At 49.4% G+C, this 23,521-nt stretch overlaps 1 protein-coding gene across 1 annotated transcript; it reads right to left on the reverse strand.

Annotated features, from left to right (window-relative positions):
- Nucleotides 1-519: 519 nt before the first annotated feature.
- LOC135891990 (adhesion G protein-coupled receptor E3-like) lies at nt 520-20,309 on the reverse strand. Its single transcript, XM_065419670.1, has 15 exons — nt 19,127-20,309; nt 17,392-17,468; nt 16,707-16,796; nt 15,988-16,171; nt 14,965-15,084; nt 13,693-13,898; nt 12,271-12,432; nt 10,309-10,503; nt 9,360-9,595; nt 8,559-8,625; nt 7,019-7,110; nt 6,041-6,209; nt 5,826-5,930; nt 1,120-1,198; nt 520-611 (listed from the first exon to the last, which is right to left on the reverse strand). Exons 1-15 carry the CDS (start codon nt 20,307-20,309, stop codon nt 520-522), a joined length of 3,057 nt encoding a protein of 1,018 aa, XP_065275742.1.
- Between the last annotated feature and the right edge of the window lie 3,212 nt (nt 20,310-23,521).

The following is a 23,521-nucleotide window of genomic DNA, read 5'->3' on the forward strand; positions in this document are numbered from 1 at the left end:
CTTATTGAGTAAGGATCCGGGAGCTTCGATTTTTGTCACCAATTTGTACATGACGCTCACAGGGGCTTCAGACCCCATCATCATGTTGCTGCCTTTCTTTCCAGGAATGAAGAACATGGAGGAAAAGGGCAGATTCTTGCATCTGACACACCTCCCTCCTCCAGCCCAGCACCAGACACTGAAGCCTTTGCATGGAAGACAAAATTGTTGCTTTATTGAAAACAGCTGATAGCTGCTACTTGTTGGTTTATCTGTGTGTGAGGTGGGAGCCGGGGAAGAGAGAGGACTCTGTCTCTGCTGAGCATGATGAGCCCTCTTAGAACCCCAGCAGGAGCTGGACCAGTCCACATTTCTGACAGGAGGTGCATGTGAGGGAACAGACAATTCCCTGGAGTGTTAGTGGCAGGTACAGATGGAGCACGTTCACCATCATCTCCGGCTAATATGTCAGACGTGTTAGTCATGTAAAAGGGGAGATGTTTTGTTGGAGGCAGGAGGACACTTTTATCCACAGGTCAGTTAAAGCAGGACGCACAGCTCCTGAGCTTGGAGGAAATCCATGAACCCATTAAGTTTGAATCTGATGAGGACGTCTGGTGAGGAGGCAGAACCTGGATCCACCACGAGGATGAGGCATGGCACCAGGAGCACTTTTGCAATTGGGGAACCTTTTGCCCTTCACACGGATTGGCTCGGAGTCTTGGTTAATCTTAACGCACCCTCTCCACACCCAGAATCCATGGGGTGTCTGTGTGTATTTCAATGTCATGCACTGCATACCCCTTCCACATATGGGACAGCTTTGGCAGAGCCAAGAACAGACTGCAGATCTGCCATCCCACTCCACGGTCATAGCCACGTGACCATCCTGCAGCTCAAGCAGAGAGCTGAGACCTACATTAATCAACAGTTCATTGTGCAGCTACATCTCAACCCAGCCCCTATTACCGCCAAGGGCCAATGTGCAGTGAAAGAGGTGCAACTTAAATCTATTTTTAGAAAAACTTGTATTGAGTTAGGCCCTGAGCACACCTCCTTTTTGGAAGTTCACAGCCACTTTTTCTGCAGCTCTTCCAAAGCGAGCAAGACCGCTGCACTGCCTGATACCCTTCCACACACCTGACTCTACAGGGACCATTAGGCAACATCTCCTTAGAACGACAAAGCTGATTTTCACCAGCTGAATATCTGAATGGTGCTGAGGAGATAGGAGAGATATGGCAAAAGTCCAACGTCTTAACCAAAAAACCATCCTAAGGCAGCAGAACTGAATTTAGTTCCTGATTCTGCTACAGGCTCCCTATGTGACTTTAGCCAAGTCACCTGATCCCGTCCCCCCGCTGTCTAAGGGCTGGTCTTCACTATCCGCCCGGATCGGCGGTAGAAAATCGATCTTTCAGGGATCGATTTATCGTGTCTTGTCGGGACGCGATAATCGATCCCTGAATCGACGCGCGTACTCCACCAGCCCAGGTAGGAGTAAGCGCCGTCGACGGGGGAGCCACGGCGGTCGATTTGCCGCCATCCTCACAGCAGGGTAAGTCGGATCAGATACGTCGAATTCAGCTACGCTATTCCCGTAGCTGAATTTGCGTATCTGAAATCAATCCCCCCACCCCCCCGTAGTGTAGACGTAGCCTTACAGGGGTAATAATACTTCTGTTCTCCCACCTTGTGTCCATCTTGTCTACTTAGCTTGTAAGCTCTTTGGGACAGGGATTGTCTCTTACTGTGTGTATGTACAGCACCAAGCATAGTGGGACTGTACGTGTCAAGATAATATAAATAAGTACTGGCAAACAGAAGTGGGCTGACACAGTCACTGCTCTCAGTTTGGAGAAGTTTCTTATGGAAAGATGACATCAGTGAATTTCATAGTGTTTTGGGGAAAGCACGGTTTGAAAACACATTTTCTTTTAAAAAAAAAAAAGGGGGAAGAGCATTTAGTGGTGCAGTGACAGCGCTGGAGCTGAAAATCGATTACAGGCCAGGTCCTCAGCTGGGGTAAACTAGTGTGTTTTCAAGGATCCTTCTGGGCCTTGGGAAGCAGACAATAGCCATGAAGCAGTGTGCTTCAGCCATGCCCTCAGTAGCACCTCCACCCCACCAGTCACAACCCCCATGCCAGGGGCTGGGAGCAGGGCTAATGTAGATTTTATGCCAGCTCTACAGCAGCCAGGAAGGGCTCCTGCACAGGAGGGCTAATCACAGGGCCATTTCTGCCCACTTTAAAGCCCCTTTACACTGCCAGATTGGCACAAAGAGGCTTTAGAATTGGGCCCTAGGTTTCCCGGATAGGACGACCGTGATAGCAAACCCTCACACCAAAGAAGCAACCAAGGTCCATAAGCAGGTTATTTTATTCTTTGTACATTACAGTGAAACAGCAGAGCTAGCTCACACACATAGCAAGCGAGCACCGCCCCCCGCCCCGCCCCATGGTGTGCTTTCCCTAAGAAATAACTGCTCTCTGACCTGGGATCTGTCTCTTTAAATCTGGGAGAGACACCCAGCTACAACCCTAGGGTGGCCTTTGAATTCAGGAGTTGTGGATTTGGATCAGAGAGAGGATTTGGTCCAATCCCGCTTCCCCTTCCAGGTTTTGTATGTAGTTGCGATGAAGAATGGCAGCTGAAGCACCTGCCCCACTGGCACAGCAAAGCCGGCTGTATGATAAACATCGTTGGTTGGAGAGGTGATTGTTTCACAGAGATGAAGTGGAGGGCTCTCCCCAACTCACCTGCCAGCAAAACAAATATACATTGAGTGTCAATCCCATGGGAAAACTCCAGTCAACTTTAATGGGATCAGGACTGGGTCCTCATTCAGGAATAGTGCAGAGTCTGCAAAATTCATCCAGCCTCCACTGAAGTGACATCACGTACAGGAAAATAACTTTTAAAAAAGTAGACAAAGCCCAATCCCTTCCCCCACCCATGCACAGGTAAGCCATAAAGTAGCAGTTTATAGAATCATAGAATATTAGGGTTGGAAGGGACCTCAGGAGGTCATCTAATCCAATCCCCTGCTCAAAGTAGGACCAACACCAACTAAATCATCCCAGCCAGGGCTTTGTCAAGCCGGACCTTAAAAACCTCTAAGGATGGAGATTCTACCATCTCCCTAGGTAACCCATTCCAGTGCTTCACCACCCACCTAGTGAAATAGTGTTTCCTAATATCCAACCTAGACCTCCTCCACTGCAACCTGAGACCATTGCTTCTTATTCTGTCATCTGCCACCACTGAGAACAGCCGAGCTCCATCCTCTTTGGAACGCCCCTTCAGGTACTGGAAGGCTGCTATCAAATCCTCCCTCACTCCTCTCTTCTGCAGACTAAATAACCACAGTTCCCTCAGCCTCTCCTCGTAAGTCATGTGCCTCAGCCCCCTAATCATTTTCGTTGCCCTCTGCTGGACTCTCTCCAATTTGTCCACAACCCTTCTCTAGTGGGGGGACCTAAACTGGACACAATACTCCAGGTATGGCCTCACCAGTGCCGAATAGAGGGGAATAATCACTTCCCTCGATCTGCTGGTAATGCTCCTACTAATACAGCCCAATATGCCTTTGGCCTTCTTGGCAACAAGGGCACACTGCTGACTTGTATCCAGCTTCTCGTCTACTTTAATCCCGAGGTCCTTTTCTGCAGAACTACTACTTAGCCAGTCAGTCACCAGCCTGTAGCAGTGCATAGGATTCTTCCATCCTAAGTGCAGGACTCTGCACTTGTCCTTGTTGAACCTCAGATTTCTTTTGGCCCAATCCTCCAATTTGTCTAGGTCACTCTGGACCCTATCCCTACCCTCCAGTGTATCTACCTCTCCCCCAAGCTTAGTGTCATTTCCGGACTTGCTGAGGGTGCAATTCATCCCATCATCCAGATCATTAATAAAGATGTTGAACACAACTGGCCCTAGGACAGACCCCTGGGACACTCTGCTTGATACCAGCTGCCAACTAGACATGGAGCCATTGATCACTACCCGTTGAGCCTGACAATCTATCCAGCTTTCAGTCCACCTTATAGTCCATTCATCCAATCCATATTTCTTAAACTTGCTGGCAAGAATACTGTGGGAGATCGTATCAAAAGCTTTGCTAAAGTCAAGATATATCACAGCCACCACTTTCCCCATATCCACAGAGCCAGTTATCTCATCATAGAAGGCAATCAGGTTGGTCAGGCATGACTTGCCCTTGGTGAATCCATGTTGACTGTTCCTGATCACCTTCCTCTCCTCCAAGTGCTTCAAAATGGATTCCTTGAGGACCTGCTCCATGATTTTGCTGGGGACTGAAGTGAGGCTGACCAGTCTGTAGTTTCCCAGGTTCTCTTTCTTCCCTTTTTAAAATATGGGCACTATATTTGCCTTTTTCCAATCATCCGGGACCTCCCCCGATCACTACGAATTTTCAAAGATAATGGCTAATGGCTCTGCAATTGCATCAGCCAACTCCCTCAGCACCCTTGGATGCATTAGATCTGGACCCATGGACTTCTGCATGTCCAGCTTTTCGAAATAGTCCTTAGCCTGTTCTTTCACCACTGAGGGCTGATCACCTCCTCCCCATACTGTATTGCCCAGTGCAGCAGTATGGGAGCTGACCTTGTCTGTGAAGACCGAGGCAAAAAAAGCATGGAGTACTTCAGCTTTTTCCACATCTTCTGTAACTATGTTGCCTCCCCCATTCAGTAAGGGTCCCACACTTTCCCTGACCTTCTTGTTGTTGCTAACATACCTGTAGAAACCCTTCTTGTTACCCTTCACATCCCTTGCTAGCTGCAACTCCAATTGTGCCTTGCCCTTCCTGATTACACCCCTACATGCTCTAGCAATATTTTTATACTCCTCCCTAGTCATCTGTCCAAATTTCCACTTCTTGTAAGCTTCCTTTTTGAGTTTAAGCTCACTGAAGATTTCACTGTTAAGCCAAGCTGGTCGCCTGCCATATTTGCTATTCTTTCTGCACATTGGGATGGTTTGTTCCTGCGCCCTCAATAGGCTTCTTTAAAATACAGCCAGCTCTCCTGGACTCCTTTACATATCAGTTCCCTAGGGGAGTCTAAGTCTGCTTTTCGGAAGTCCAAGGTCTGTATTTTGCTACTCTTTCTTCCTTTTGTGAGGATCCTGAACTCAACCATCCCATGGTCACTGCTGCCTAGGTTGCCACCCAGTTCTACTTCCCCTACCAATTCTTCCCTGTTTGTGAACAGCAGGTCAAGAGGAGCATGGCCCCAGTTAATAGAGGCTGCTCTAAATAAACCAGAAATGTCCACTTCCAGACAAAGGTTGTGGCGTCTCATGCTGGGACTGGAGCAGGGAGGTTTTTCCAAATATAAGACTTCACTTTTCCCTCCAGACAAAGCTTCTGGATCCTTTCCCAGTACAGGTAATGGAGCCAGAGGAAATTCCATCCAGTTCTAACTCTTCGTTGGGGATGGCCCATCTGCACTGACAAGATTTCCACCCAGGTTTTGTTTGCAAGCTTCCCCAATTGGATAATTACCTGAATGTGTGTCAAAGCCAACGCCTTCCCAGCCCATTTCACAGCGAGTGATGAATGGAGCTTGCAAAGAAGCAAAGGGAAGGGAACGTGGAGGTGCACAAGAAAGGAGAAGTTCTGTGCCGGGTTCTAGGAGACATGGGATTCCCCTTTGATTTGGATGTAACTGAATCTCACTAGGACTCCCAATGCTGTTCTCAGATGGATAAAAACAAGCATGTGTCACTCAGGGGACAAGGCACCTCAGGAGCTACAACAGACCCAGATGGATGCGACTTTTGGATGCTGGTATTGGAACAGAATAGAGGATCTCTTACCATCTTGGTGCTGGTAGTGACAGTGGACACGGATAGACTAAAATTTTGAGTTGTGGGGCTGGGTTTTCTTGTGCCTTTAATCCATCTCCTGTACTCCTCTCTCACCTGGAGAATAAGGGACATGGTCACTACATCATGTAACTAACACCCTCAGACCAGGCCACTGCTAGGCCCGTGAAGTCACTGGGTGGCTGATGACGCGCCACGGGCATTACCTGGCGATTGAGGAGACAGTGCACCAGGAAGATGAAGACTCCTTGCAGGCTGTTGACAATGGTGAATAAATACGCCATGACCATTTTTGCTGAGCCAACTTGGAAGAGACCAAGGCTCCATGTGCAGCCCAGAATGAATAGCTGGGCAATAGCTTTAAAAGTCAGTAGTCTGGATAAAGGCAGACGGAGAGATCCTGTTATAACGACCCTGTGGTGACTGAGTCAGGGGGCTCGGGGCAGTGTGGGGGAAAACAGCTGGCACCCACTTTACTGTATCTTACGGTTACTGTCAAGACGAACACAATGGCAACTTACGCCTATGAATCTGAATTACAATATTGTGCCCAACCATCATCCCGCCACACACACCTTCCCCTCCCACAGGTGGCTCTTCCAAAGCAAATGGTTCAACCTCTTATTACGTGCATGCCACACTCTGAATGTGCCGCAGGACTTACTGCAAGAGCCTCACTGATCTAGCAGTCTCTTCCGTACCATTACTTCCACTGACTTCAGCGGGCTTTGGAACAGACTGCATCTGTCATCTCAATATCCATCCAGGGACCAACATGATGCACATGGCAGAAAAGTATCTCCCATGATGATCCTTTATTGCTGTAGACCTCTCCTCTCTCCTAACCTGACCCTTCAATTGCCACCCTGGCTGTGCTGTGCCTAATTTAAGGTCCAATACAGCATACCCTTATTCATGCAAATTGTCCTTATTTTGGCAGATGGTCCCATGGACAACTTTAGGACTCACGAGTAAGGGACTGCTGATGTGAGTTAGGGTTTATCAGCTCCTTGGGCAGTGAGACTGTTACTCTCTCATCAAGTAGAAGGTCGCCAAGATAACCTGGAAACCCTACAGTGGCATGTGCTCAGCTGTATGGTAGCAGGAATCTGTGGGGAATCCCACAGGAATTCCCCATACAGGAGGCTCACTGGACCCTTCTAGTAGATTTAGCGCTGTCCTACCTGGTGTCTTTGAGAGTGGACACATCTTCATTAAGGGAGGAGAGTTTGTCTCTCAGGATCCAGAGGGTTACAAGAAAAAATGATAAATTTATCTGTGGAAACAGCATGAAATATTCCTTGTAAAACATGCCAGCCAAGGCCAGTCTCTCTGGCTGAGGCACGGAACAGTCCTATGGGATCAGACTGCTGCCGACCAGTGACTGCTCGTCAAGGTGGGCCATACACCATTCCCTGCCAGATCTTGGTCCCAGGCCGTGCAGGGAACTGTTGGCATAGGCAGGGCTGCAATGCATCACATGTGATCCTACAGCCAGAGGGCCACATTCTGCTCTTATCTGAATCTGGAGTGACTCCACTGATTCCAATGGAGTCTGCAGTTATTCCAGATTTAGTGCCGTGTGATTTGGCCCAAAGCTTCTAGATCCCGTCTATAGAGTATTCCCTTCAATTCTGAGACTGCAATTAATTCTTAACCCGCTGCCTGAGATGGGGAGGAATCTGCAAGGACATTTACTACCTTTATCTCTTGTAACACATGTACCCTTCCTGCAACACATGTACCCTTCCATCCTCAAACTCCCCACGCTGCATCCACCATCCCTTCCCCCATCACTTGGATTATTTACCGGCCAGGCTGGACAAGGCAAGGGACAAAACTATCATCATTCCGGCAGAGGTCCCACTTGCTTCCATGGCAGCATTGCATTAGTAATGTCATATCATAATTATTATTAATCATATTATGGTAGCACGTAGAGGCTCCAATGAGACTGCACTGGGTTCTGTACTCACACCTAGAAAGGGGCAGCTCCTGTCCTGAGCATTTGTTTGCAAAATAACTAGGCAAGACCACAGGCGCCAGCTTCCCCCGAGCCCCGGAGTGCTCAACTCCCTGCTTGGCCCCAGGCCCCACCCCCACCTGACCCCTTCTCCCAAGTGCCCACCCCACCTCTTCCCACTCCCGCTTGTTCCCAGCCCCGCCACCACCCCCACCCCACCCTTCTCCAAGCCCCTGCCTCTTCCCACGCAGTTCTGCCCCCTTCTTCCCAGCTCCTCCTGCACACCACAGAACAGCTGACTGCGGCAGCGGGATGGAGGGGAAGGAGTTGATCAGTGGGGCTGCTGGCAGGCAGGAGGTACGGGGGGGGATGAGTGAGGGAGCTGGCTGCCAGTGGGTGCTGAGCATCCACTATTTTTTTTCGGTGCCTATGGGCAAGACAGACAAAGGCTGGGAGGAGAAACAGAGGTACAGCGAGGGGAAGCTACTTCCCAAATTAATACAGCAGGCCAGTGGCAGAGTCAGGTCTCCTGACTCACAACCCAGTGCCCGACCCATTCGCCCTGACTGACTCCATAGAATGTAGGCTGTTGTGTTAGGGGGAAATCCTGCACTGGCCAAAGAGGGGTCGATGAAAGAATCCTAGAAGATCACATTTCATCTTAAATTCTCTGGGAGATATTCTTCTCTTGGCTCCACTGGAGTCCACAGGGTTGCAGAGGTGAGAAGAGAAGGGGCCCTGTGGTTCTGTGAGGTACCCACCAGGATTATGGCACAGACTGGTCCCAGGAAGCTCCAAATAAAGCCTCTCTTCAGGTTGAGCCAGCAGCTACAGGGAGGAGAGATGTAGAGGTACAGTGACATTAACATGAATTCTTACTAATTTTGGCTGCTGGGGTAGAGAAGCAGATTGTTCCAGGGTAAATATAGATTCAAAGGGAATTGCTCAAAAGTTCTGGAGTGTCTCAAAACCACATTCTGATTTTAGAGGGCCTGAAACCAGTGGAGTTACTCCATATTTACACTAGTGTAAGTGCTCTAGTGCTCAGATACTACAGTGACTGGCATGGAATAGGTGTCTTCATGGAGAGAGAGAAAAAGGAGCAGAGTCTGGACAGCTATGTCCCATGGTGCTCTGAGATGATGCATCCCATTGTAGAGAAGTTCAGGACCCCTGGGTGATGTGGGGGACACAGGGGTTTGGTGGATTTGAGGGGGATCGTCAGGACTTTGTACAAAGCATTGAGGACATTTTCCTGCCCACCCAGTACCACAAAAAAAAAAAAAAAAGCCAGGGATCTAGAGTCAAGCTGGCTTATGCCTCCATCCTCATTATCACTAGTGACTCTGAGCCATGGGAGGTGTATTATTGGGGTGCACTTTAACTACACCCCTTGGGGGCTCAGTGTTACTGGTGAGGGGGGAAAGGTCCCAGCTTTGGCAGTCACATTGCAGGTGGAGTTACGAGTGAAAGACCTCAGCCAAAGTCAGATTTGGTGTACCCCAGTGCAACCGCATGGAAGTCACATCCTGACTCCCCTTCGGGATGGACTTGGCACTTACTATTGGGGAGTCCCATAGCCATCTGAGTTGAGTGCTGCAGAAATAGCCACTATCAGGGCTGGGAATCCATAGCCGAACAGGTACATGAATCTCTTCTTGAACCGGCTGGCGCTGGTGTAATTCACAACCTTCAGGTTCCTGACGGTGAGGAAGAGGTGCAGCCCCTCCAGGAACATCCAAGTGAAGCAGGCCAGGAAGAGGTAGTGTAGGAAGCCAGCAATGACAGCACACACCACCTGAGGACAGGACAAGACAGAGCTCTGGGACTTTGCTTCTGGGAAGGGAAATACTGAATTTGGAGGTGGGGGGGACTTTTAGGAGGATCACATAGGGTTTTTTATTAACACATCTCTCCAGTTACAGAGCTCTCCCAGAGACAATACGTTCTTCAGTCTAAGGGGGGCTTGTCTAAGGGCAAGCTGGCTGGCCCTTTCAATCATTCAGAGTCCAGCCCGGTCCTGATCTCCACTCAGAAAAGATGGTTTCTGGGAGTTGTAGTTCCCAAATGAATCATGGAAATTGTTGGATACTGTGAGGAATCCTAGGAAAGGGAGCAGGGATATAAACAAGTTCCCGGTCCTCATAATAGGGAGAGACGTGGAGAGTGTAGGTTCTCTTCTCTATATCTGCTTCAGGGTATAGGTGTCTTGCATCTGCCCATCAGTGTGGGGGCAGAGAGGACAGGCAGGGGACTGTGACTCTGGAAATGGGGGTTCCTTTGTCTGAGTGATGGAGCCAACAAAGAAAAGGGAAGGACTGGTTTCACCCATCGAGATTTCTTTTGGAGAGGAGTAGATAATTATTTCTGTGGGACTAAAGAGCATGGAATAAATGTTACCATCCAGCTGAGGGTATAAAAAGGTGCTGGGGTGAGGGGAGCTTTAGAAATGCTGACAGAGGATCTGGACACAGCTCAATTTTAAACCAAGAATAAAAGTGGATAACAGACCTGACTACCGGTGCGGGTCACTGCGGTGAGGAAGAGCAGGTCGGCCAGGAAGAGGCAGAGGCAGAGCTGCAGGTGGAGGGAGGTGCTGACGTTGCGGATGGAGCGGCACAGGAGGAAGGTGAGGATGGCGAGGAGGAGACACAGCAGGGAGAGGGTCAGTCCCATGTAGGTGATGATGATCAGTGGGTAACTCTCCTGTAACACAGCAGAAGGAGAATCACCAGTGAGCCCTGTGACGCTATATGGAATATGGGTGACCATTTATATTATGCAACAGAGTCCTGTGGCACCTTTAAGACTAACAGATGTATTGGAGCATTGGGTGAATACCCAATACATCTGTTAGTCTTAAAGGTGCCACAGGACTCTCTGTTGCTTTTTACAGATCCAGACTAACACGGCTACCTCTCTGATACATTTATATTATGGATACCAATATTACAAAATTGCAATGAATCTTACAAGATATGCCATGTAAGATCTGAGTAGAAAAGTTATGATTTGCTAAGTATGAGAATCTTGTTTATATGTATGTATCCTCTTTGCATCATGAGTTATAAATGTGTGTGATATATCTCTGCTGTGTTTCTGGGTGACACCCCCAGACAGATTGGCATCAGCACTATACAGTCTGTTTGATGGCCCATCAAGGGTAATCAGCTATACCAGCATTTCTCAAATTGGGGTCCATGAGCCCCGCTGACCAAGTCCTCCACCTCCCTCCCAGTGTCTTCTGCACGCTGGGGAACAGCTGTTCAGAGGCATTGAGGAGGTGCTGGGAGGGAGGGGAAGTGGGAGGGGTGGGGATGGGGGGCGCTCGGGGGAGGCAGTGGAAAGAAGCAGGGAAGAGGAGGAGCATGTGTGGAGCTGGGGCGGGAAGAGGTGGGGTGGGGCCTTGGGGGAAATGGATGGAATGGGGGGGTTGGGGGTCTGCAAAAAAAATTAAATCAAAATGGGGATCCTCGGGTTGCTAAAGTTTGAGAACCACTGACTCTACAATGAACCTATTGAGAGAAGCGAGGGGCTATGCCTAGGAGTCAGCAGGACATGTAGGGACATGCCTATGGACACGGGACTCCAAGCACCTTTCCATGCCCGTGTGCTGTGAGCTTGTGTTTGGGACAGAGGAAGTACAAGCCACGTGGACAAGGATATAAAAAGGCAGCTGCATCACCTCCATTTTGTCTTCAATCCTGCTTCTCACCTCTGCAGTAACTTCTCTACAAACTGAAACTTTGAATAAAGGTCTGATAGACCCATCTAAGCTTTGGATGTGTTCCAGAGGGACTTTACAAGCCAGCAAACTCAACAAAGCTGCTAAGAACCTGATATATGGACCTTGAAGCCATATGTATCAGATTGCTTTGATCATTTAACAACTCTCTTCTCTTTCTTTTCTTTTCATTTATAATAAAACCTTTAGTTTTAGATACTAAAGGATTGGCTGGCAGTGTGGTATTTTCCACACTAATCCAAACTAATATTGCCCTGGCAATGTGGCTGCCCCTTTGGGAATCAGAAGAACATTTTGTTAAGTGAATAGAGTTTTAAGTAACTTCTCACTTTACAGTACCTGTCTGCTGTTTGGCAGCCAGAGACTGGAATGCAATAAAGGGGGCTGTGTGATTTCTTTTTTTCAGCTTCTCGATAACCAGTGTGGGGGATCCGGAGCACAGATTGTGACTGGTTGGTGATTCTAACTACAGAGTTAACTACCATTTTGGGGGGAATCTGCTCTCCTTTTTGCAGCCTGCCCTGACCTTGGCATTTTCAGTGTAGGCTGCTCTAGGCGCCTCGGATCACAACCTCAGGCCAGCCCCCTTGACCCTGACCCTTCCTGTATTGCCACAGATTATACCCTGAGGTTCCTACCAGGCATTCATTCAGCAAAATTCCCATTGATATTGCCCAGGTCAGGAGCTCAGAGTCCAGCCCTTTGATCTGAGTCTGACAGTGAGATACCTCCACTTCGGTGTGACCCATAAGGAGTGCGAAGCTGGAGAGATGGTCACAGCTGCAGATGGTGTGAGTGCTGTTCGTGTGGAGAACAGTGCAGCCATCCTCAGCCCAGGTGCCTTTCCCAGCGATGGATTTCCAGTGAACGCAGTGAGCCTCTTCCTCCGCCTGGAAACAAAAACACCATCATCCTCTTCCTCCTCCTCCTCACTGGATCATGGGGAGAACACGGTTTCTTTTGTCACACATCTCTAATAGACAATAAGAAACCTGAATTCACCAACAGCTTCATGGCTCTCATTGTGCTGCACTTAACAGCCATTTGGGACTTCCCATTGGCAGTGGAAATACAAGCGAGATCCTCCAGTTCCAATAGCACAAGCCCCCAATCCCAGAGCTAAAGTGGTAATTCCCTTAACTCTGAGCACTGCAGGGTCTATGACACACAATTTTGCAGTTCCGATTTGAGCCATTAAAGGCATTCACACACCTGCCCACAAATATCCACATGCACCCTAGCAAGTTCATTACTTTATCAAAGAAGGCACCATCTCGTGCTGTTTTCCTGAACTCTGTTATCTATAGGGCAGAGGTCCCCAAACTGTGGGGTGTCGCCCCTAGGGAGACACAGAGGAACCTTCAGATGGACATGACAGGCCTCGGGTCAGCCACCATGGGGGGGCAGAGAGGGAGCACCACCCAGCCCCTCCCCACCCTGAGCTCTGCTCTGGTCCCACCAGTAGCCGCATCCCCAACTTCCAGCCCCATGTCTGGCAGCGTCCCCAGCTTCAGCATGGCTCCACTCCCAGCCCCAGCCCCTTGCAGCTCCATTCCCAGCCCAGGCTGGGGGCAGGGGCGGGGCTGGGAACAGAGCTGCACCTAGCCATGGGCTCGGCTGCTGGCCCCACCACAGCCTGGTTGCTGCGCCACTCCCGCCCCCAGCCTCAGCCCCCGGCCATGGCTCTGGTCCTGCTCCCGGCCCCAGACCCACCCCCCACCTGCATCCCCAGCCTCAGCCCCCTTACCCCTGTCCGTGTCCTTCCCCACCTCCCCCGAGCCGCAGCCCCGCTCCTGGCCCTGGCTCAGGGGGAGGAGCGTGAATGGGTTGGGGGGGTGACCCTCAAAAGTTTGGGGACCACTGCTATAGGGACTTGCCTTCCAATTATTCCTGCTCTAAGGGGTGAGCCAGACAGTTGTTACTCCTGAGCATTTTACATGATGAATCATAACCCAATCAGGCCTGGTGCAAACCCTATGTAACGTCCTCCCCAAAACAGCCCCCATGTCAGGACTGAAGAAGCTCTCTCTCTTTCTCAGATAACTGTTTCTCAGTCCAGAAAGACAACACAACTCAAATGCCCTGCAGGAGACATACCTTTTAAGTGACCACCTGGAGCCCTGGGCACAGAGCAAAGTAAAAAGATCTACACTCACCTGTCTATGGCGCAGAGTGAAGTTCACAGGTTTGGAGATATTCATGGGCCTCCCATCTCCAATAGCCCCACTCACCACCCTGGAATTCAGGTGAAAACTCCTCAATTTCTCATCAACAATTAGATCTCCCTCGTTGAGAAATCTCTTGTCAATGATGGAGTCCAGGGTGGAGTAAGAAATAAAAGCAACAGCCACGGGATCTGAAAACATGAAATGATGCTTCATCATAGAGCCAGGGACACTGAGACAAAGAAAGAGCAAGCCAGGTGACAAAGGTCACAGCAAGTCTGGGAACAGAACCATAGAATATCAGGGACCTCAGGAGGTCATCTAGTCCAAGCCGCTGCTCAAAGCAGGACAAATCCCCTGACTTTTTTTTTTTTTACCCCAGTTCCCTAAATGGCCCCCCTCAATGATTGAACTTACAACCCTGGGTTTAGCAGACCAATGCTTAAACAACTGAGCAATCCCTCCCCCCAGGCGTCCTGACTAGCAGTTTGAGCTTTAACCACTAGAATATGTTGCCTCCTCCCTCTTCTTCCACAGAAGTGCTTCAGTGTTCGAAACATTGGCATGCACTATGGGAGTGTGAGTCCTAAAGTGCACTAACGTACATTAAAGCACACTAGGGAACGTTTAGTGCACACTAGTAGGGTCTCTACAGACCAATTAAATGCACAGTATGTTAGTGCTCTTTAAAAAAAGTCATACCCCCACACTGCACGTTATCCAGCTAGGTAAACAGCCCTAGGTGAAGGTGAAGCCATAGTTTTTCTTGGTTAGGAGAGGCAGAAGGGTTGGTTAGTGAGGAGCTTTCCCTGGTGATAAAGAATTAAGAACCAGTCCCAGTTAGGTCATACTGGCCTGAAAATTGGAGTAAAATTGGTAAATAGTATCCTGGTTCCATTCCAGGAAGTCACACACGTCAACCTGGGGTCTAGCTGGGCTCATCATCAGGACATCACCTGTTGGGCCAATGGATCTCTGATCTTTCCATTCTCTGGACCAATTCATATGCCTATCAAAGCTTCTCTCTCCTCCCTGCCCCTCCCATTGCTCGGTTTTCATGCTGCGGGACAACCCGGAATAAAGGGCTCTGCAGAGCTCAACGGCCTGAGAAACACTGGCTCCGCCAACAAGGTCCACACCAGGGTCAGGATAACAGAGGCAAGCAAGCCAGCCTGGGGCGAGAGGAAGGGGAGAACTAGGGCTGGGGTTTGGTGTCTAGTTAAAGGGGTGAGTGCCTGGGAAGCACCAGGATGGTACCTTCTGTGGCTGCTCTGGTGACTGTATCGCAGTGAATGTCCATTGTCTCCTCCGGACCTGTCAGCCTGAAGACCTCATCACAGGGACCAGCAGCCGGGACAACGAGGAGCGTCTCGATAGCTGGGGAGGGAAATGGCAAAGCCTCTTGCTGCAAGGGCAAGGCAGGTTCAGAGCTCCACTCTCTCTGAATCCCACCACCCCCTCCCCCTTTCTCCTCACCTCCATTTCTCTGTGTTTCCCTGAGCCCCTCTGGCTGACCTCCTATGATCCATCATCCCTGCGTCCCCATGAAGATGTCACTGTGCCAAGAGGCAGAAGGCAACGTCTCCCTGCTGCCTCACCTCTGCGCTTTAGCAGGGGAAGCAGCAGGAAGGGGTTTTGCTGGGGCAGGGAGTGAAAGGAGGACACAATGGCAGCGGCCTGTGGCGACAGGAGATTGGCATTGCTTTTAAAACCCTCTCAGGCAGCTGCCATTGCTGCAAAGCCCCAGGGCTGGGTTTATGGCTGGTGGGTAGCATAGGCCGGGGAAGGCTATGGCCCCCCCAAACACCCTGGAGTGGGCCCGCCCATGCTCTGTCCCCAGGCCCTCTCCTGCCTGCTTCCAGTTCCCTACCCGCTCTTCCGTGGCTGAGGGGCTGGGGCAGGCAGGCTGGGACCAGTGCTCACAAGGCCCAGGGCTCGGGACACTGGGGCGGGGGCCATGCCGCATCACGCTGCCTGCCCTTCCGCCCGGTGCTGCAGTTGGGGGCGCTCTGGGGCTGGGGCAACCTGGGGGGAGGAGGGTTGCTCTGGGCTGCAGAGGAAGAGAGGGGGTGGAATGGGAGGGACGGGCCTTGGGCAGAGAGGGAGGGACCGCGGGCTAGCCTCTCTCAATGGCTCGTTCACCTGCCGCCCATGGCTGGGTTATAAACCCTGAGAGAGGGGCAGCGAGGCAGCAGTGGAGGAGCATACTTGAAAAAATGAGTATAACCCCCTAACTCACAGCCACCACCAGGTGATGTGGGAGCCTCCCATCCTCCTCACCCATAGACTCTGTTGTCAAGTTCTGGGTCTTCATCTCCGGGGACCTCAAAGCAGCCGTCAGTGCAGCCAATTCCACACTCTGCAGGAGGAACGTCACGGCAGAGGCCACCTCCCTCTTGCTCTCGTTCCCACCAGCACTGAGAGTGGAGCCATTCAGGAAAGAACCAAAGGGGCCAGCAACTTCCTGGGATTGGGAAAGGAAACACCCTGAGAAGGAGGGAGGATTTCAGTGGTTCATGAGACACATTCTTCAGACTACCAGGGGAACAATGACCCCTCTTAGGGACATATGGGTTCATAGTGACCTTCCCCACTCAGAGGGACTGCAGCATTCTCAAAGAGGGAGCCCTTTACAGAGTGAGTGAGGCTACTGACGCTTGCTCAGGACTCCACAGTAAGCTGAAGCCAAGGTAGGGTTAATGCCCTGTGTCATTCCCTCCTCAGCCCTGGTCCCTTCAGTGTACGGGCCAGAGAACATTGCAACAAATCAGCAGACATCTAGGTTCTCTGTGTTGCCCCCGGAAGCAATTTGGATCTTCCTAGGACCAGTGGGGACAGAACCCAGATCCCCTGCCACTTAAGGTAGAGAGCATGCACATGCGCACACACACCCCTTTTCTGAAGAGCAGCTACAATTCCCCCCAAAGTGAGACTGCTATTCCAGTGCTCAGGGCATTTGGCCATAGAGCGCCCACACACGTAGGGGCAGAACCTCTGACCTGCAGCGATACTGCTCTGTCCTGGGCATACATGGTCTCCAAATTCACTACGGTTGATTTCATGAAGGAGCAAAATTCACTGGTGCTGCCCTGCAGAACAATCAGAGGAAATGGGTTATTTCTGCAAGCATGGAAACGCCACCCAAAATTAAGGTTAATGGTTCTGCAGAGCGATGTTGCTTTGACCTATGGCTGGCTGGGTGTCCCACTGGAATGCTACAGATTACGACACGTTAAGGCTAAGTGTGGTGAAGCCCACAGACACGCTGATATTTCACATAGTTTTGAAGCTTTCATTCATATTAATGAATTTCTCCTTCCCTTCCTAACAGGGGTTTGTAAGGATTATTATCCTCCTTCTACAAGTGGGGAACCGATGCACAGAGAGACTGAGAAAATTGCCCAAAGTCACACAAGGAGTCTGGGGCAGAGATGGGAACCGAACTCCGACTTCCTGAATCTCTGGCTGGTGCCTTAACTGCAGAACTCTGATGTACAGTGCGTAGGGGCGTCACACACCTAAGCATGATACGGTCAAGTTTTCAGAAGCACTTTGTGTTGGACTGATTCTGCTCCCACTGAAGTCAGTGGTAAACCCTGGATAAGCTGAGAATCTTCAGGCTCAAAGTTTTCTGTGTACAATTTGTGAAAACCCTCAAAGCCCAAATAAAGCCCTTCGACGTACCTGCAGAAAGACATCTTTGCACATCTCCATCTGCTCTTTTATCTGTGGAGTCTCAGTCAGGGATTTAAAGGGAACATCTAGCAACAGAAAGAGAGGCAGGACAATTACATCAGGTCAACATCTGCAGGGCTAAGGTTTTCAAAAGTGTCTCGTGATTTGAGACATCTTAAAAGGGGTCTGACTTTCAAAAGTGCTGAGCATTCACCCTCTGAAAATCAGGCCCCTTTAAGGTCTCAGGTTAGACAACCAAAATCACAAGGCAATTTTGAAAACCTTGGCCTATGTGACACACCTAAGGCCACACACACACAGGGACTCTAGGACAGAGCTGGGAATGGACGCTTGATCACTTGAGTCCTAGCCTAGCATTTTAGCCACAAGGGCCGTCCTTTCTTCCTACCAGAATACAAAGTTGATGATCTACCTAAACCCAGCAGGGGTTTTCTCCCTTTAACTCCATTGATCCCTTAAGCCCTGTCTATCTGACAACTTTCAACTGAGTCTGTAATCAGTTAGCAATACATTCGGCTCTAAAAGCCTGGTGTGTGTCCACACATCACCTGGTTAATACTCACTTAAGCTTTGTGTATCTCATTGTTCAGTGTGTGTTATGTGTCCTCTAGGGGCTGGTCCACCAAGGGTCTGGTTCTGCTACAGCTCCTAGCTATGGGAGTTCATCCCTTAGCTCAAACAGTAGTGGGTCATACAGTTACAAAGTCCTGGGTTTGATCCTTGGTGATAACCAAGATGACGGTTGTTACATCTAGTCGAGAAGTTTCCCTTCCCAGGAACTGTTCTAACCCTGCTATTGTACTTCTAAAAGGCCGGAGTCTCATCAAGGTATGTCTGCACTAGAAACGCTAAAGTGGTGCAGCTGCATGATCTTGGCTTCATATGCAAGGCAGATCAAAGATGTAGTCAGAATGCACCATGCTACAGCTACTTTCTGGTTCTCAGGGGCCATGGGAAGCAGAGGATAAAGTACAGCATCCCTGCACGGTCCCATAATGCAGAGAGCACAAAGGTGGCTTAAAGCTACCTTTTCCTCCACCCTTTCTATTCCCCGCCGCAAGCACAGGAGTGGCATAAGTAAGAATCAGGCACAAAATTCTCTTGGGTACCCAGAGGGCGTTACAACCAGATGTAGCAGGGAAAGTGCAACAGTTCTTAACCAGTTCAGAACAGCTGGTGAGCATCTGCCTAACTGCATCAGCTGGGACGAAACTAGTTTGGTGCAGCGAGCAACACAGGCACAATCTTAGTCCTGGACTACACCTAAAACTTAGGTAGATCTAGCTATGTGAAAAATTCACACCCCGAGAGACATAGTTAAGGCGTCCTAAGCCCAGTGTTGACACTACTAGGCTGACAGAAGAATTCTTCTGTCAACCTAGATACCACCTCTTGGTGGGGTGGATTAACTACAGTGACAGAAAAACTCCTTCCTCCGCTGTATCAAGTGTCTACACTACAGTGCTACAGAGGCACAGCTGCAGCGCCGTAGCTGTGCTGCTGTCGCTTCTGTAGTATGGACACAGCTGAAGTAACTGTGGCTAGTGGTGGCCTAGGATGGCATGTTGGGCCAAATTCTCAGCTGGTGTAACTCAATGGAGCTCCATCAAAATCAACAGACTTTACACCAGGCCCATGGTTGCCTTCCTGGTTGTGACACTGTTTTCTTTGCAGCATGGACACAAACTGTGGTCAAAATCGATTTAAAACCCATACTACTCACTCTTCCTGCAGGAACCTGGAATCCCATAGCTGTCCATGGCGGCAGTGCCAACACTCAGGAGCGCAAATGGAGAGCTGGGATGTTCCACAGCATGGGATCTGATGGCAGGTGCAAGCGTATGCATGCCCCAAATAAACTCAGTGCCAGGGACTCGGTTCCACACCACATCCCTTACAGGCTGATTGTCTAGGATGATGGCGCCAGTCTCTGATGCATTGGCCACCATCAAGGCAAAGTTCTCGAAGCCCTCCTGGGCATTTATAGAATACATCCGGCAGTAACTGGCAACATCTGGAACATTCATCAGGAAGGCGTGGGAGGAATTAGACATAGCTGCGCCCACGCTGTAGAACACCACCTGGATGCCCACATTAGCAGAGATGTAGACTGGGATCGAGGGCTTGACAGGACGCTGGAGTACACTGCCTCCTACTAGAGTAACAGTCTCTGCCTGTTCCCCTAGTTGATACAACACAGTTGTGTTCTGGGAAGCAGTGATGTAGACTATTTCATCTACTTTCTGCCAGGGTAAGGGAGGAATGATGTATGTTGTACCCCAGCTGCAAACTGGTAGGAGCTGCTCAAAGACATGGTTGCATTTTGTGTTATCAAAAAAACACACCTGGCCAACCAAGACAGCCACTGGCTTTTCTGAGACAATCCTGGTGCCAGACAGATCGGCTATGCCTTGTAACTGGATGCCTTGGAAAGCGAGGAGCTTAATTTCCAGTTTGGTGCCAGTGGAGTAGATCTGTGTTAGGTAATGTAACTTGCCTTTCACATGGACCTCCACGGAGTTGGGCTCTTGGTACGTCACAACAGAGAACTCTGGGTAACTATCTAAGGATTCTGTAGAGGGAGTCACTATGTAGTGTTCATTTCCCAAGCTGGAGACAGGATACAGCACAGTGGTCTCAGGGCTCACATGTTTGTTGCTGACGGACACTACTGAGATATCTTTGTCAGCCTTGACTAGGACCACATTGGAGAACTTGGTAGTGCCCTTAATTCCCACTGAGTCTGGTAGGCTGACCCACACCATCTCTCCCTGATTTACCATAATCTTCTCCTCAAACCTTTCCCCATGACCCGTGTAATTGGAGATGGAAACAGACACGGAAGTGAAGGCAAAATAACCAGTAATTTGCACTTCAAATTGACTAGAGTTCCCAAAGTCCGCCATGTAGGAGGTGATGAATTCTCTTCCCAGAGTGTCAGTCTGACATGTGCCTGCAAGGAAAAATAACAATAAAACATTGCAGGTGGAGAGAGATACTGGCAAGAGGTGGATAGAGTAAAAGGGACTGGATCAACTTTGTTCAGGCCAAAAAATAAGGCCCAGTAAAAAAGAAAAGGAGCTTGAAAATCTTAATGCAGCTAGAAAATTTTCCCCATTATATTTTTAATCTAAATTAAAATAATTTTTTTATTAATAGTAAACATTATTTTAAATAATGAAGAAGCACAACTTAGACAGCTTAGAACCCAACAAAGACCTTGGAACCAAACACGACTTCAGGGAATGTTCCAATCTGGATCAGAACTCCATGATTGTCCCTGATCTCTATAATAGTTCAGAACCAGAATCCTGGATCCAAACACTCATGGAAACACAGAAAAATTTCAGATCCAGATGCACACTTAATGATTTGGACTCAGCTCTAAGAATAATTGTTTGCCCTTCCCCAGCACCTCCTGTCTAAGCTCAAAACACTTTACAGACAGACATTAAATAATTCTCAGTCCCACCAGGAAATGGGTCAATATTACTGTCCCCATTGCACTGACGGGGAAACTAAGGCACAGAGAGGGTTAGGAGCTTGCTCAAAGTAACCCCACAAATCAGCAGAAGAACTAAGAATAGAACCCAAGTTTCCTGACTCTCAGTCTCTTGTGCTCTAACTGTTAAAACCTACAACCCTTCCCAGCATTGGGAATAGAACTTTAGTCTGTTGTGTTGATAAGGGCAGGTGCCTTGGGCCTATTGGGCTGAGGTGATAATAAAACCCTTTTGTACTGTTACAACATTAAACACATAAGTGTGGTTTGGGGTCTTGTGTTAAGTTATCACTGGCACCTTCTCCTGTTGCAACCACCACCATTAAATATATATTATATATATATATATATACACACACACACAGAGAGAGAGAGAGAGAGAGAGAGCGCCTTTTATTAAACACACATAAGAAACAGATAAATAAAATTACAATTTAAAAAGTTAAATAAAACTTTCATTTAATAAGTTTCCTTCATTTCCCTTTTAGTTATATAGGGCCAGATCCTCAGCTAGTGTAAATCAGTGTAGCATCACTGACTACAACAGATCTTTGCTGATTTACAACAGATGAGGATTCTGCCCATTACCCCCAGCTGACATCCCACTTGGCTCTTTATAGAGAGATCCAGATACATTGTATCTCCCAACAATCATTTTATCCTCACTCCCAGAGCTCGCTCTCTCTGCCCTGAGTGGAAAGAAAATTAAGGCCAAAAGTAATATAGCTTCTTAAATTTCCACGAGCTGAGAATCTGGCTGTCTAGTTTCAAGCCCTTTAATACAATCCATGAGGGGAGATACTGTGAAATGCTGGGCCTCCTTCTCCTGTCCCTTACACCATATGACGGCCATTGATTCAGTGCATTTCTCCTGATTTACACTGATATATGTGAGAAGAGAATCAGGCCCATCATTCTTAGCCTCAATGGGAGCTGGCAGCAGGGCTGGATTTAGGGGCAGATGACCCAGGCAACCACCTGGGGTGCCAGGCTTGGGGGGCGCCGAGCTTGAGGTGCTGTTTTTATTGTTAGTGACAAAATGGAAACCCGAACGTTTGAAGTAAAATGTTTCAAGTATTCCGTATGTGGATTCATTTTTCACTAGCCTCCTAGAATGTTCTGGACCTTTATAGATCTCATGGAATCTTCCAGATTTTCTGAGAACTAAATTTTCCTCCAGCCTCTAAGAATGTTGTCAGCCACACCCTCGCAAGTATACACGGAGCAAGGTATCATCTAGGGTTGGCAACTTTCTAATTGCACAAAACCGAACACCCTGGCCCCGCCCCTTTCCCAAGACCTCACCCCTTCCCCAAGGCCCCGGCACCACTCATTCCAGCCCCCTCCCTCCGTTGCTCGCTCTCTCCCCCACCCTCACTCACTTTCACTGGGCTGGGGGCTGGGTGCGGGAGGGGTGAAGGCTCCAGCTGGGGGGTGGCTCCAGGGTAGGGCCAGAAATCAGAGGTTCAGGGTGCAGGAAGGAGCTCCAGACTGGGGAAGGGGGTTCAGGGTGGGGGCTCTCACCAGGCGGCATTTACCTCAGGCTGTTCCCGGTGGGTGGCACAGCGGGGCTAAGACAGGCTCGCTGCCTGCCCTGGCTCCGTGATGCTCCCAGAAGTGGCCGGCATGTTCGGCCCCTAGGCGGAGGCACAATCAGGTGACTCTGCGGCGTGTACGCTGCCCATGCCCGCAACCGCCGCCCCCAAAAAACTCACATGGGCCACAGTTCCAGGCCAATGGGAGCTGTGGAGCTGGCACTGGCAGTGGCAGCAGAACTCAGAGCTTCGCTGATTGCCGCTGCACCTATGGGCCGGATGGGCCGGCTGCTTCCAGGGAGCTGGGAAGAGCCAGAGCAGGCAGGGAGCCTGCCTTAGCCCCACAGCGCCGCTGACCAGACTTTTAATGGCTATGAGGAGCCGCCAGGGTCCCTTTTCGACTGGGCGTTCCGGTCAACAACCTGATGCCTGGCAACCCTAGTATCACCAGTTAGTCTTATGAGACAGGGATAAATCATGCATACAAATCATGCATCAAAGTCATGAAATGAGCTACAAATGCAAAAAAAATAAATAAGGTATTTAAAAGTTTAACAAATGGAGGGGGGAGGGGTGCACCATTTGGTCTAGGGCCAGCCCCGGCTGCTGGTCCTCAATGCTTCTCAGGATTTAGCTCCATTTATAGGATTTCCCAGTGCTTCTAATTTCTACATGAAATTGATCATGATCTCATTGTTAATTTCCAATTCTGTAATACTAACAACTTCTTAAGGGGAAGCTGCCAAAAGGACAGGCCCAGAGTTACTGCTACTTCATTCTCCCTCGCTCCTCTCTGACAGACCTCCAGGTACTGCAGTCCAGTATATGAAGTCTCCAGCTACCGCTTTCTGGGCCCACTTCTGGGTTTTCAGTATGGCCTAGTGACACTATTAAAAGATCTCTCAGTGGGACATGGCAGCAGAAAGAGTTTCTTGTCCACTATGGGACAGAGTGTGAGCCGACTAAAACTGGAATACCCTAAAGAGTGACAGAGGGAGAAAGAGGGAGTGAATGGATAAACGAACACAGAGAAGGAGGAATTATCCCTGACACCCAATCTTTCCGCTTCTCAAAATTCTGG

Source organism: Emys orbicularis, chromosome 19 (assembly GCF_028017835.1).
Source record: "Emys orbicularis isolate rEmyOrb1 chromosome 19, rEmyOrb1.hap1, whole genome shotgun sequence".
NCBI lineage: Eukaryota > Metazoa > Chordata > Testudines > Emydidae > Emys > Emys orbicularis.